This window comes from Carassius auratus, unplaced genomic scaffold (assembly GCF_003368295.1).
Source record: "Carassius auratus strain Wakin unplaced genomic scaffold, ASM336829v1 scaf_tig00025618, whole genome shotgun sequence".
NCBI lineage: Eukaryota > Metazoa > Chordata > Actinopteri > Cypriniformes > Cyprinidae > Carassius > Carassius auratus.
The window spans coordinates 1-14,597 of record NW_020525436.1 but is presented as its reverse complement, the minus strand read 5'-3'; the positions used below and the strand labels follow the sequence as shown (position 1 = coordinate 14,597).

Here is a 14,597-nt window from a genome sequence, read left to right as displayed (position 1 = left end):
TATATTTCTATAATTAAATTTCTATATTTCTACAATTTTTATATCAATTTAATAAAAAAAGAAGAAGAAGATACGTGTAAGGTTTAATAAATGATTTTTTCCTCCATAAATTCTTACAAACTTACATAAATAAATCATTACATAAATACTCACAACACACTGACACACAAGTCTAAATAAATTCACATGCTCTCACACACAGTACTTGCAGTGTAGCAGAAATCTAAATAATATAAACCCTGGAGAACAAATTCACTAATCATAATCTACCTTAAATTATTATACAATATTCAAAGCCTAATTGTAGCGCATGTCCCATGGGAACAATGCACTCCTTCCAGGTGCTCTGTGAATGGAATCTGTTTTTGGAAAGATGCTATAAAAAGCACACATGTCCAAGGACGATTTCTCCTCCACCCTGCAAAAGAACATCTCTTATGGGAAGGAGTTGTATGTCTCCTCCGTGGAGCTCAGAATTCCCGAGAACCCTCACCTGTGCTGTTACCTGCAAAGATAAGGCAGGGAAAATACCTGATGACCTCCTGTTATGGAATAGTTTTACTTTACATTGCATATTTTGGATGTGTGCCATTTTTTGTAAACTTCTTGTTTAGAAAACCTGTTTTGAAGTTTCCTATAATTACATGCCCTAAGATTGCTTCTAACCTCACAACCATGTTGTGATATGAGGACGTGGGATGGATGGATTTCTTCATTGGAGTCTCCCCATAAGCGTAACACTCTCTTGGTGGTATCCTGGTGTTTAGCAGTGGGCCCGTGTTTTTTAGAACATGTCAGGCTGATGCTTTGTATGGCAGAGGTACTGTGTAACCGTAGGAATCGCAGTTGGACAACATCGAGATCTCTGTACTCAAACTGTGGAGAGCAATAATCAGAAAATTACATTCATTAAAATGCCTGCTATTCTTAATAAAAATTATGATATTCACAGCACTGTTTCCATAGAAACAAAACACCCAATTCAGCAAGTTCAGTCATTTACCTTGAAGCCTCTTTGAAGCTCGCTAAACCACTTTTTAGATCCGTCCGCTGATGGCCACATCCCTGAGATCTGATAAAACCACCGCAAATATAAACACTAGTATTATATTCAATATAACAGTATATCTACACAAAACAACTGTAAATTTTAATCTGTCATACTGGCACATATCTTTAAAAAATATATATATATATATTTTATTGCCATATGGTTCCATGAAGAATCTTAAACATAAGCTTTCCATTCCACAGAATATTCTTATATATATATATATATATATAAGATTATTATATATGTATGATAATAATAACGGCCAATAAATAATATCTTTACATTTTTAAATCCCACTTTTGTTAAGAAAGTTAAGAAAAACATTAGTTTAAAGATCTTAGAATCACCAAATTGAAAACTGACTGTGAAAATCCTTCTTACTTTAGACCGGACAGGAGACACACAAGTTAGACCACCAGCAGTAAAATTACAGAACACATGGAGAGCATCAAATGGACACCCATGGTTTGGATCAATATAGTAGTGCCCTATAAACAGGATAACAATAAATTAAATGTCCAGTCTATGATTTAATTTTTTAAAAACAAGAGCCTGGAGTCTGGAGTCTGCTCACCATCTCTGAGGTGAGGCTGGATGAGATGGAGTTCTCTGCAGGTGGTTGCTGGGCTGTCTTTTGTGCCTTGCCAGCGGCTATTTTCCTCAATCACTTCTTCAGGGTTATCAAATCGAGAATTTCTGGATAATAACCTTACTTTCTGAAAAGAATATGCAAAGACAATCGATCAGTAAATTAAAAACTTAATCTTAGGCCTGCTACCCAACCCCACATTTCCCTCTATATTTGACAATAAAAAGTGTTTCAGTGCTCAACAAACCAAGGCTGACTGCTTGAGTTTGTACCAACATTTTGTAAACCTCTTCTTGGAGCATGAGGTGGAGTATGACGCCCTGGTATCTGCTGGACGGGAACACCTGGTTTTCCCTTGTGAGATGGCGATAGGTGAGCCAGAATATAAGATTAAGACACAATCTCTTAAAAAGGCATAATATAAGTATGACAGTAAAGTTAAAGTGTGAAATTAAAACTATTCCACTTACAGGAAGTCCTCTCTGACCTTTCACACCTTTCTGTCCTGATATTCCCTGAACTCCTTTCATACCCTGTTCATATAGACAATACTTAAGAAACCACATTTAACTCTATTAAGCGTAATATACTTGAGGTCAAAATCATATTTCAAATTCCATATTTTCAATGTTTCTGTGTCACCTTACTGTATACTGCTGTTAAAATATTGCATGCCAAGGCACTGCAGGTCAGTTTGATTGTACTTACTTGGTTCAGGTACAGGGCAAAGATAAGCAGGACTATATTTATTACAATCACACCTACAATTTTAGTACATACTGTACCTTCCTTCCAGTTGGACCCTGTCGAGCAAAACAAGAAACTGTGTCATCTATTCTATTGTTCTAAAGCAGATAAAGCTGGTCAATGTGTTTACAAAGAGACATACAGGTGAACCAGGGAGTCCTTTGCCACCAGGAGGCCCACGAGCACCAGCTTCCCCCTGCAACAAATAACATATTTAAAATATGAATAAAGAATCAAAAGTTCACAGTAAATATGTTCACAAAAATACAGCAGGCAGTTATTCACCTGTATGCCTTTCTGCCCAGGCTGTCCCTTGTACCCTGGAGCACCTTGCTTTCCCTGCAAGATGAAGGAACATTCCTAACTACAGGAAAAAAAAAGCAACTGGTTGTTTTTGATGTGCTTTCTATGTTTCAATTGAACTTACCTTTTCTCCTGGTGGTCCGCTGGGCCCTTGCAATCCTCTTATACCAACATGGCCCTGTATATTACATTGAGCAATGAGCAAGGCCTTGAAGTGACCAATATGATCACAACTTTGCTGAAAAACCTGCTGTACACAATCTACTACATGCTTTCTGTCATCTGATTAACAGATTATTCTTTTAGTATAATTCCAAATAGCCTACATCTAACTTTTTGGCCACAGAAATATCAGCTACTGCAACGAATTGCATATTTTTGCTCAGTTTAGGCCTCTGTTTTTTACCATTATTCTTACCAGGGTTAACATTATTTATTATGTCAGAAGCTAAAACAGTTGTCTATAGTCAGTGGATACAGTGATACCTTTGGTCCCTTTTGTCCAACATCTCCCTTTTCACCTTGAAGTCCCGGAATCCCCTAAGTAAAAAAAACCTTTATAAAATTAAAATCCTTATGGATTGTGGAAGGCAGAACAATGACTTTGATTTGATTACCTTTGGTCCTATCAGCCCAATAGGTCCTGGTTTCCCTTTGGGTCCTACAGTGCCCTGTGATGAAAAGGCTGGTAAATTGACTCTAGTGGGAAACAACTATTAAAGAGACAGAGAGGAAATTACCTTTGGCCCATGTACTCCTTGACTCCCTTCCAAACCCGGTGTTCCTGGGGCACCCTTTGAATTTGTTTTTGAAACCATGCCAAACGTCATGACCATAATATAAAACCAATATTATTTAATAAATGATTCAAATAGTCTGTAAAAAAAGAAAACTTACTTACAGCACTACCTGGAGAACCTGGTTTCCCCAGAGGTCCTCGGAAACCAATGTCTCCCTGCAAGTTGTACAGTAAGGTAGTAAATGCTCATGTTCATACAATATTTACCATAAAGCAATTCACGAGTTCACGCTTACATATAATTAGCTGAGGTATGGTATGCGTATTTGGCGTGCTGTCCGGGAAAGGGCTCTGAGCTCAGGAATGGCCCGCACCTAGAGTACCCCCCCCCCTTCCCCATCTAATTCTAAAGTGAATTTGAAGTGAGGAGATGGGGTGGAGGAGGGATGCTGATGAACCATCAATGGATAGAGGTAAGTCAGCGATATTTATACTGTGGGATTGATTACTAGATTGTGGTCCACCTGTGTTGATTAGGCTAAGTATCTGACGCACTCCTCCCTAACCTTGTTAACAAGAACATCATTTAGGGCCCAGATCACCCTCATAACTACATAGCAAATATTCAGAACACCCCAACAACTGCACAATAACAACCCAACTGTAGTGTGGCTGCTTCAGAATGAGGGAAAGCAGGGTCCAGGTATGGATGGCTGATGCAAAACCAATTTTTCGACATGGTGTCGAAATCCTGAAGCGCAGATGTTTCGAAAGACTGCTCTGAGGTGTGATTCGAAACACCCATCTGATGAGACTAAGGTGAATCAAAGCATCACAAGCATTTTGTTTCACAAGCATTTTGAGACCTGAATTTCATTTCAAACCTTAAGTCACGGGTTCTGATAACATGCCAGTCATGCACACTTACCACTAACCCAGCCCACATGGTTAAATCACAAGCATAACATATATGTTATAAGTAGTCAGTTCGCTTAACTGATTCGCTGTCAATGCTGTTTCAGTGTAATACTTGAAAAGAGATGGGTGTCGAATTGTTTCGAATCCTTGGTACATTTGCTTCGACTATTTCAGTGTTTCATGAAGCCCCGCTCTGCCCACCACTAGATCCAGGTGCAAACAATAATAAATCCAAGCAAGATCAAACCAAATGTGGGAAAGGAAAACAGAACTGACAACAAATACACGATTCATACATGGAGACCAACACCAGACAATGAACCGAGGAAACACAGGGGTATATATAAGCAAGGGGTAACAAGCTTATCAAGATAACAAGACACACCTGAGGAAACTAATCAAGAAGGAACCGACAAACAACCAAACTACAAACTGACTACGAAGCACACAGGAAACAGGAAATGACATAAAAGACCAAACAACACAAGGCAACATGTAAGACTAGCATTGAGTTTGCATTGGTAAGCACTACTGTAAAATGTGAATAAAAGGAAGCTACTCACTGGGTCGCCTTCAGTGCCAATAACTCCCAACAATCCATCTGTACCACTACGTCCCTAAAATAGTGTTAGTGTAAAAGTCAATCATGTTTGGCACAATCATAAAATAAAATAGGCAGATGGTTTAGACATTTGTATTAGGGATACTTGCTGGCTTTCCAGGTAGACCAGGATTACCATGTTTCCCTTTTGGTCCTTGAGGTCCCTAGACAATAATGCATCATATCCATGTATGAACTTTTTATTTTAATTTAAGTTGCAGATTATCAAGACAATAAAAGCCTGAAAATGCATGAACCCACTGGCTTTCCTGCAACACCTTTACTTCCTCTCCTTCCAGGAGTACCACTCATCCCCTGTGTGAAAGAATCACAAAAACAACTGGTTAATACAATAAATGGCCAGATTTAATGATACGTCTGCAAAAAATTAAGCCACTCACTTTTGGCCCTGGTTGACCCTTGACTCCTTTTTCCCCTGAAGGCCCTGAAGATCCTAGTTTTCCCTTTAGTCCGCGAGGACCCACAGCTCCCAGCTGACCCATTGGCCCCTAGACAGGAGCATAGATCATTTTGATATGTTAACACTACCCATTTGAGCATAATGTATGTCAGTGTGAAATACCTTTGTCCTTTTTTTTTTATAGCAAATGCTTCATATTTTGTTCTTTAGAATCGGAAACCAATCTGGTTGTAAAGTGTTATCTCACCATTCTGCCTCTTGTTCCAGGCTCTCCTTTCTTCCCACTTGGGCCTGAAACGCCCTGTAAACAACATGCAAGATTCAACAAATTCAGGTCAGTAAGGCAACCAGGCAACATTTTCTAAATAATGCATGCATCTTCAAAGTTAAAAACCTACCATTGATCCAATCTTCCCAGGGCTGCCTGGATTCCCTTTAACTCCAGGTTCTCCCTGCAGGGGGCAAAAACAACAGATGCAGTTACTCATAAGATGGTGTAAAGTCAAGTCTTATCAGTAAAAAAAAATAATAATATTAATGAAAACATACTATTGGTCCAAATTTTCCACTTTGTCCAACAAATCCGTTTTTTCCTGGCAAACCCTAAATTTGAATGGAATAAATTAATGCCAAATGTATATCCAAAAATATACAATAAATCAAATATATTAAACCTAACTTACCGGTAACCCAATAGCACCATTAGGACCTGGTGGCCCAATTGTTCCTGCAGTGCCCTATAATACCAATAGAACATTGAAATAACAAAATAAATATATTTTTTCATAGGCTCCATTAGCTATAAAAGAGGAAGTGGTACCCACAAGAAGTCCACGTAGACCTTTGTCGCCTTTTTCACCAGATTTGCCCATGTTCCCTCCAGGACCATACTTTCCTATCAACCCAGAGTAACCTCTCACACCTGTCTGACCCTGAGCAAAAACAAAAACACACAGAAAACATGTCAGCAATAAGAATATTTCAATGCATTTGACTATTTCACTCAAACACCTGTGTAAATTTTATATAAAAAAAAACTCACTTTTTCACCAGGGGATCCAGGATCTCCCTTCTGCCCTGGAGCACCACTCAACCCCTGACAAACAAAAACAAACAAACACAAAACATCTTTTTGTTAATAATTTATGGTATTTTGTACCTAAGAAATAATCAAAAATCAGATCAGCATTCTTACTTCTCGTCCTTTTTGTCCTTTGACTCCAGTTGGTCCTTGATTTCCACTCTCTCCTTGGATTCCCTTTGGGCCACGATCACCAAAAGATCCTTCATTACCCTTCTCACCCTACAACCGACAGTTCTGTCCTGTGTATCATTTACATAAAACACCATAACACAATGTACATGTATGAAATGGAGATGGCAAACATACAGCATCAGAGGATTTGTACTCACAGACAAGCCTTTGCTTCCTGCTGGTCCAACTGCTCCAGATTCACCCCCTGAGCCCTACAAAATGGTTACCCATTTCATTTTCCACAAAAAATCTGAAGTCATTAGGCTTTTTAATGTTTTTGAAAGAAGCCTCTTATGCTCACCAAGGCAGCGTTTATTTGCTCAGTTATACAATAAAAACTGTAATATTGTGAAATATTATTACAACTAAAAATAACTGTTGTCTAACATATTTTAAATGTCAGTTATTCCTTTGATGTCAAAGCTGAATTTTCAGCTGCCATTACTCCAGTCATTAGTGTCACATGATCCTTCAGAAATCATTCTATATGCTGATCTGGTGTTCAAGAAAAGTTTCTTAATTTTAACAATGTAAAAAAAAAACAGTTGTTACGATTAATAATTAAGTGGAACCCATGATGGAAACTTTTTTATTAATATTAACAGACAGTAAAAAAAAAAAAAAAAAACATTTTTAAACATTTAATGCAGCTGTGCTGAATAAAAGACAAATGTACTGACCAAAATTTTTAAAAGGTAGTGTAAATGTGGATGGTTCGCAAACCAACTAATTAGGACAATCAAAACAGATATCTTTGCATTATATGTATTAATATTAATAAAAGCAGAATTTACCTCCTCACCGTCGATACCGGCAACTCCCTTCAGCCCACTGGCTCCTCTCAGTCCCTTTGACCAATACATTTATAAACAAAAGATCTCATACAAGGCCACGGTGAAAGAACCAATACATTTTCCAAAATTACAATGAAGATAAAACTTAAACAAAAAACAGCCAACCTTATCACCTTTATCTCCTGGAGGTCCGAGGGGTCCAGGTGGTCCATCTTTACCCTGAAAGACAGAGAATACAATATATGGTTAGAGCTGAAACCTTCCCTCAGTCCTCGCAACAATAAACCAAATAACCCAAAAACACATACTGGGTACCCAGCCACTCCTTGTGGCCCCGGCGGTCCTCTGGACCCTTGATTTCCTACCGGCCCCTGCAGACCTGTCTCACCCCACTGGCCTATGTTTCCTTGTGGGCCCTTTAGAAGATTATATTTACAAATGTTTCAAATTACTAACTAGATAAAAACATAGTAATATTCCTGCTATTACATCATGATTGCAAATGTATGTTAAATGTATTCTTTACAGCAGGTCCTCTGTAGCCCTTCTCTCCTGGTAGGCCTCGAGGACCCTAGACAGAAAAATCGACAAATTGATAGAGTTTTTAAACCTACAGTTTAATGTTAATGAATGAGGAAAAAAATTAAATATATACAACCTATAAAGCACTTACTGGCTGACCAGGTTTTCCTTTGGGCCCCTCAGGACCACTTTTCCCCTAATATCAGATGAAAAGATTAGATTTAAATTATAGGAAGAGAACAGACAGTAGAACATATGGCTTATGAATGAAAGGAGGTTTGATTTGAACACAAAAAAATGAAAGGAAACTTTTGCTTCTGCTGCTGATCACTGTTAAATGTAGCTAATAATGTTTTCAGCTTTTTATTGCATTACATTTTGTCATCATATGGTGTGTCACATGATGTGACTGGTTCATTTTACATAAACCACTAACCTTCTCTCCAGGACTGCCGTGAAGCCCTTCTGAACCCTCTCTGCCTTTGACACCCTGAGGAAAACAGACCACGCAATATCGTAAAAAAAAAAAACTATTAAGACTGACCTAGCCATATCAAATTCATTGCCAGTTGCAATAAAAGACCACAGGGAAAAAAAAAAAATCCAAATTCGGACAAAGTCTGATTTAAAGAACTGGGTGTCCTGTAATATAAAATTCGGTCGGATTTTTATGAAATCAGTACTTACTCTGATTCCAGGCTTTCCAGGTTTGCCAGTGAGTCCCAAGCTCCCTGGTTCCCCCTTTAAAAAGTATTTAATAGCATTGTGCTGTAGGTCATATTCTTAGACTGTAATGTCAGAATTGGCAAACTATGACATTTTTAACAGCTAAATATACCACAAGATGGAGAGTTACATAACTAAGAGACTGAAGGGTTTGGAAATCCTGTCAATCAGGAAAGGAAAATAAAACTCACACTTTTTCCAACGGGACCTTGGATTCCTGGTGCACCAGGTCTTCCCTGTAAACCCTGTTCAGACATCAGATTTAATCAGTTGTTCGTCCATGTCAGTATAAAGTTTGTCTAACATAGCATGAAACAATAAGAGGAGGTCTTACCCAGGGACCATGAGGTCCTCTACCTCCATCTGATCCTGGTGGTCCAATCGATCCCTGTAACACAAATTACCTTTAGTGGCTAATGAAGCAAACTAACAGGGAATTCTGTATAACATTGTGTATGTGTGGCTCTTACAGTTGCACCGTGAATACCGTCCTGTCCTCTACTCCCTGAAACACCCTGCAGTCCCTAAATGATCATAAACATCATGACTTTGCCAAGATGGATGCTAATCCACCATAGTCAATGGTGTAGTTAAGCAATGCTATGCTAAGTTTGTTGTGACATTCAATCTTATAGTATTAGACTAATCATTAGGGAACTCTGTTTACCTTTTGACCTTTAAATCCGGTTCCTCCAGGGACCCCTGTTCTTCCCTGTCCCATTAAAAAATGAAAAATTTAAGTAACCTGATATATAGGGTTAATTAAGCCATAAGCATGAATGGGATTTTCTGTTGTAACTGAAATAATCCTGACGAAAGGAACAAGGAAATTATGATCAAACCTTACTAAATCATGAAAGTCATGGCATGCGTTTCTCATGGCATGAATATTTAAAAAAGTAATGATTTGGTGTACAAGGGAACCTTAATACCGGGCTTTCCTTCAGGTCCTGGTTCTCCTGATTTTCCCATCTCCCCCTGTAAAATAAAAACATTTGGAAATATGGCTTTTCTCTTTAGTCCAAGGTACACAGGCATCTGTTTTCATATTTTTTTTTGTTTTCTTATAATTTTCCCAAGTCTACAGGCCCTAGAATTGAATGAATGTTTGCATGTTGTTTGCAGTTTGCAGTGCCACCTACTGGTCAAATGTAATAGTGGGTTTAAGTAGTCAAAGGTAATTGTAAATTTACTGAACTAAAACTAAACTCCTCTCTCTCTCTCTCTCTCTCTCTCTCTCTCTCTCTCTCTCTCTCTCTCTCTCTCTCTCTCTCTATATATATATATATATATATATATATATATACATAAAGACAAAAAACATAACAACAACAACAACTTAAACAAATATATATGATGCTACAAAACACTGAATCTATCGATAGAATTTGTTTCCTAAAATGACCACTAGGGGTGCTATGATCAGACAAATCTACTCAAAATGATCTGATTTCATCAACTGGTGTCCTTGCCTTTGTAGTTATGACTTTCAGCTTTATTTAAGAAATCATACTTACCAAAGGTCCTGGAAAACCAGTGAATCCCCCTTGGCCTGCCCGGCCCTTTTAAAGTCAAATAATGTTGTCTTATTGAAATTATGTGATATCTAATGTATGCCTTTTGTCAAAAATACATTGTGAACAATTATCAATCACCTTGTCTCCTCGTGGTCCAGAAGCACCTTGGATACCAGGATGGCCTCTCTCTCCCTAAAGATGCCATTTAAATAAGGTAACTGGGTTTTATGGAATAGCATTATATTAGATTCTTTTGACAAATAGTGAATTACAGTACTGTACCTTAGGTCCATCTCTTCCCTGTCTCCCCGGATCTCCAACAGATCCATCATAGCCCTGAAATAAAAGCAATGTAATGACTAAGCGGCTGGCTTCCAGTGAGTCAGTTTTTAACCAGTTAAAAGAGCCACCGCGCTCACCGTGGGCCCTGGTAAACCAGCAGGTCCAGTAGGGCCAGTCTCTCCCTGTACACCCGACTGCCCTCCTCTGCCTCTGAATCCCTGTTTACCTGTCAGCCCCGGAGGACCCTGACAAAGAGAAGCCACAGATAAGAAAGGATTGATTAGTTCTTTCGGCTAGTTCTCTGGGTTTTTTTTATTTTTAGTCTGAGAACAGATTACATCTGGCTCTAAATAAAAAGTGTTGTTTACTTGGCCAGAGCTTTTGTAAATGCTTTAGTGAACTCACTAAATCTCCTTTTTGGCCAGAATCTCCTTTCATCCCACGCTGTGCTTTCAAACCCTGAAGTTTACAGACAGCCAAAGACAACAAACATAATTATCCCAAAACCATTATATTGTTTTCTCTAGTGCATAGAAATATTCCAAATCACTATATATATGTGAGTTGTTACATGAAAATATTTAATATCATCTCAACATCTCATGCTGCTGCTCATAAATGTCAAAAAACAAAAACAGCATTAAAATACAATATAAAAGTCACCTCTCACAACACAATGAAAGTGTTGATTGTATATTCAAACCATTTAAGTTTTAATAATTGAGCCAACATCACAATTTAGATTTTATTTATCAATTAATTGTGTAGCCTCACTAACTACACACTGAAATAAATATATTGCTTCACCAGCAGCTTCTACAAAATATAACTCGTTCCTAAACATAATGTTTAAACAAAAATGTCTTACAATAACCAGACATGTAAAAAATCAAGGAGCGGTTTGAAATCATCTTACTGGATCACCTGAAGGCCCATGGTTTCCTGGTTTTCCATTGGCGCCCTGAAACAAGAATGTGGCTTTATGTATATTGCTGCATTACAATATAAGCGGACTGGGGTATCAAAAGAATATGAGAGATATCTAAAAAGACTGTAAAATAATTATTGAGTGAACCACAGGCTTACTTTTAGACCCGGTGGTCCTGGACTCCCAATGTCTCCCTCAATTCCCACATCTCCCTGTTTGAATAAGAAATACTCATGTGCCTCAGGTAAATGTAGGAAAATCAAAATGAGATTTCAAATGTGAATTTCAAAGTTCTTAGAAAATGAGATGCACATACAGGGTCTCCTTTTTGACCTGGTGGTCCGTCGCCCCCTGGTTTTCCCTGAATAGATTGTTCGGTAATGAGTGTAGTTAGACATAACAGTTTGAGAGAGGAAAGAGACGAGAAAAGACTCAACGACTACATTAACATGCAAATACATATGCAGATTAATATAAGAATTGGGACATATTCCAAATTTTCCAGCATAAGTACAATATTACAATATGGATTACAACATCCAGTGATATTAGACTATGATAGAAACTTCATTTCAGAATAATATCTTAAACAGATTATGGATCCTGAATACTATGCATGTAATCATGGTGACCAAGAGCACACGAATATATTATGTAAATGAGAAAGGTAAAATGCATAGTCTACAGCACCTGGGGTCCAGGAACACCAGGAATACCGATAATACCATCAGGCCCTTCCTCTCCCTGTAATATATAATGGCACATAAATTTTTTCTAGAGCTTTTTTTATTTTTTTGTTTTAAAAAAAACTCTTTGGAAATAAAAGATTGGCTTACTTGTTTGCCAAGTGGTCCCCTTGGCCCCATCTCACCAAGTTGTCCCTATAAAAGAGAATCAGTATTATGTACTAGTCAGTTTTCCTAATCATTTGTGATTACTGGAATGATGATGATGAAGGATTGGAGCTTATAAATACTAGAGTGTTTCTTACAGGGGGTCCGTTGACGCCTGGAACTCCCTTCAACCCTCTTGGGCCCGTAAGACCCTGTAAAGAGAGGTCAAAGGTCAAGTTCTGAACATCAAAGAATTGAGAGATGATATGTAATAATTAAAAAGTATATATTTTTAAATATTATAAATATTAAATGCATTTTTGTAACATACGGGTGGTCCTGGTGATCCAGTGAACCCCAGGCCCCCTTCCTGTCCCTGTGTCAGAGATTATTACAAAAACAATCAGATTGCTCATCGTTTTTGCATGTTTTATATGGACAACGGAAATGATAGTTTAGCACATACGGGTGGTCCAGGCGGCCCCATGATTCCCCGTGGTCCTCTAGGTCCAGGTGGCCCCTTTGTATGGAAAATATATTGTTTGTTAAAGAATGTCATAGAGTTGTTTTGACCTTGTAATATCTTCATCTAATGGAAAATTCAGCGTTGCTATTACAGAAATAAATTACATTTTTAAATCTTTTAAAATAGAGAACATTTATGTTAAATTGTAATAATATGAATGTTTTACTGTATAGTTCACCAATAAATGCAGCCTTGGTGAGCATAAGAGATGTCCTTCAAAAATAGTAAAAAATCTCAATACCAATATCAGTTCGAGATATCATTCTCAAACGTTTGAATGGTATTGTTCTGTACGTACGGACAGACAGAATATCTGCTTCATAAAGAAATTACAGAAATACAGAAATATGTTACTTACAATATATCCTACTACCCCTGCTAGGCCCTTCTGTCCCTTTTTTCCCTAAAGAACAGAGTTTGCTGGTCATTGATATTATCATCACTATCTAGTGGAAAGTCAGGAGAGCAGGAGCAACATTTTACCTTCTCTCCTTTTCTTCCTTTGGTTCCCTGAGGCCCCTGTTCACCAAGATCCCCCTGAACACACCAGATACAATTTCTTTAAATGTGCATAATTAAATACGAGTGTGATAAAATCAATCACTTATTTTGATTTATGGCTGAGATGTCAAATAAAAACGCTGTGTGGCAGTAGTGGACTCCAGTTTAGATCTTGGATATTTAGATTATGTTATGTTACGGCTAGGCCCGAATGGAATTTGCAGACTTCTGCAGAATATAATTCAATATTAGTAAATGTCAAATGTGTCAAATGATTTGCAGAACTGAATATATGATAGAAGTTCCAGTTCTGTGGAAAACTGTGCAGTTTTTACCCGGGTTCTGTAAGCACAGATTCCATGAGGGACTAGTTATTTCATTAACCACAGAAAAACCCTGGTCATTCTTACCCACTCACCCAGCTCCCCTTTACTGCCCTTCTCTCCCGCATAACCTTTTGGGCCCTACAGTAAAATCACATAGATAAATGTATTCAATTATAGGCAGAATATACAATATATTGAATATACTACTAAAACTTAAATCACTTTGAATAGATGCATAAAGAGCATTGAGGACTCCCATAAGTCTTACATCCTCGCCAGGTGGTCCTGGAGAGCCCGTCTCCCCATCCTTCCCAGCTGTGCCCTCTGGTCCCGGTCTCCCAGGTGACCCTGGCATTCCAACCGGTCCTATTCTTCCCTAGAACATGACAAATGATACAGATAGAACAACATGTGGTTCAGTCTCCTTATCAACATTTATAGATAAGCTTTATAGCATTAACAAGGACATTTTCCACAGTAGTTCTTTACTTGCAAATGAATGGTCTTTATACCAATCAGAGTGAAGCATTATTGCCATATAGCCCAACTCTGTTAGAGGAAGACAGATGCTAAATATACTCATCAGGTAAGATCAACCACATTTATTGACTGGGTTAAGTTAATATGTAATACAACTGAACTATGTTCACTGGTCTTATTTTAAGAATAATTAAAAAACAGAACTTTAATTAAAACATTTTACCTGAACTGAAACTGATTACAAAAAAATGATCTCTAAGAGTGATGTTGTTGTTGTATTTTTCTTAAAACAGGGAATTTCTTTTCTTTTAAGTTAGCGTGTGTTTAAGTTACATTACAGCCAAGAAACATGATTTGCTTATTTGTCATCAGTGGCAGGTTGTATAATGAGAAGATGAAATGTGTAAGGTTTTTAAAACCAGTTAAATAATAATTGAATTGACAAAAGCTTATAAATGAGGAGTTAGCCAACAGGAGTTCAGATGAATGTCATCTTGATCACACTTGTCCCTTGACGCCAAAGATTGAACTGCTC

General features: G+C 37.8%; 2 protein-coding genes across 2 annotated transcripts; both read right to left on the bottom strand.

Annotated features, from left to right (window-relative positions):
• Positions 1-84: 84 nt before the first annotated feature.
• Positions 85-12,577, bottom strand: LOC113078371 (collagen alpha-2(XI) chain-like). The gene is made up of 51 exons (XM_026250697.1): positions 12,561-12,577; positions 12,388-12,441; positions 12,233-12,277; positions 12,087-12,140; positions 11,713-11,757; positions 11,555-11,608; positions 11,385-11,429; positions 10,874-10,927; positions 10,606-10,713; positions 10,469-10,522; positions 10,325-10,378; positions 10,187-10,231; positions 9,594-9,647; positions 9,337-9,381; positions 9,140-9,193; positions 9,004-9,057; positions 8,861-8,914; positions 8,631-8,684; positions 8,380-8,433; positions 8,095-8,139; positions 7,948-7,992; positions 7,730-7,837; positions 7,587-7,640; positions 7,422-7,475; positions 6,786-6,839; positions 6,568-6,675; positions 6,415-6,468; positions 6,197-6,304; positions 6,056-6,109; positions 5,922-5,975; positions 5,771-5,824; positions 5,620-5,673; positions 5,353-5,460; positions 5,213-5,266; positions 5,062-5,115; positions 4,914-4,967; positions 3,595-3,648; positions 3,434-3,487; positions 3,311-3,364; positions 3,180-3,233; positions 2,818-2,871; positions 2,676-2,729; positions 2,533-2,586; positions 2,429-2,446; positions 2,114-2,176; positions 1,920-1,997; positions 1,629-1,770; positions 1,436-1,542; positions 1,004-1,072; positions 667-876; positions 85-505 (listed from the first exon to the last, which is right to left on the bottom strand). The coding sequence occupies exons 3-51, from the start codon at positions 12,260-12,262 to the stop codon at positions 377-379; spliced, it is 3,222 nt and encodes a 1,073-aa protein (XP_026106482.1). The 5' UTR covers positions 12,263-12,277; positions 12,388-12,441; positions 12,561-12,577; the 3' UTR covers positions 85-376.
• Positions 12,578-12,659: 82 nt separating this feature from the next.
• Positions 12,660-13,955, bottom strand: LOC113078369 (acetylcholinesterase collagenic tail peptide-like). Its single transcript, XM_026250694.1, has 5 exons — positions 13,851-13,955; positions 13,667-13,720; positions 13,239-13,292; positions 13,114-13,158; positions 12,660-12,749 (listed from the first exon to the last, which is right to left on the bottom strand). Exons 1-5 carry the CDS (start codon positions 13,935-13,937, stop codon positions 12,660-12,662), a joined length of 330 nt encoding a protein of 109 aa, XP_026106479.1. The 5' UTR covers positions 13,938-13,955.
• Between the last annotated feature and the right edge of the window lie 642 nt (positions 13,956-14,597).

What these genes read in the sequence shown, in the direction of transcription:
- LOC113078369 (XM_026250694.1), bottom strand. Translation starts at nt 13,937, where the DNA reads ATGCCAGGGTCACCTGGGAGACCGGGACCAGAGGGCACAGCTGGGAAG. An exon ending in AAGGGGAGCTGGGTGAGTGG is followed by an intron (nt 13,293 to 13,666) that starts GTAAGAATGACC and finishes TGGTGTGTTCAG; the next exon opens with GGGGATCTTGGTGAACAGGG. An exon ending in AAGGAAGAAAAGGAGAGAAG is followed by an intron (nt 13,159 to 13,238) that starts GTAAAATGTTGC and finishes TCTGTTCTTTAG; the next exon opens with GGAAAAAAGGGACAGAAGGG.
- LOC113078371 (XM_026250697.1), bottom strand. Translation starts at nt 12,262, where the DNA reads ATGGGGCCAAGGGGACCACTTGGCAAACAA. An exon ending in AGGGAAGAGATGGACCTAAG is followed by an intron (nt 10,379 to 10,468) that starts GTACAGTACTGT and finishes TGGCATCTTTAG; the next exon opens with GGAGAGAGAGGCCATCCTGG. An exon ending in CAAGAAGAGGTTTACAAAAT is followed by an intron (nt 1,771 to 1,919) that starts GTTGGTACAAAC and finishes TATTCTTTTCAG; the next exon opens with AAAGTAAGGTTATTATCCAG.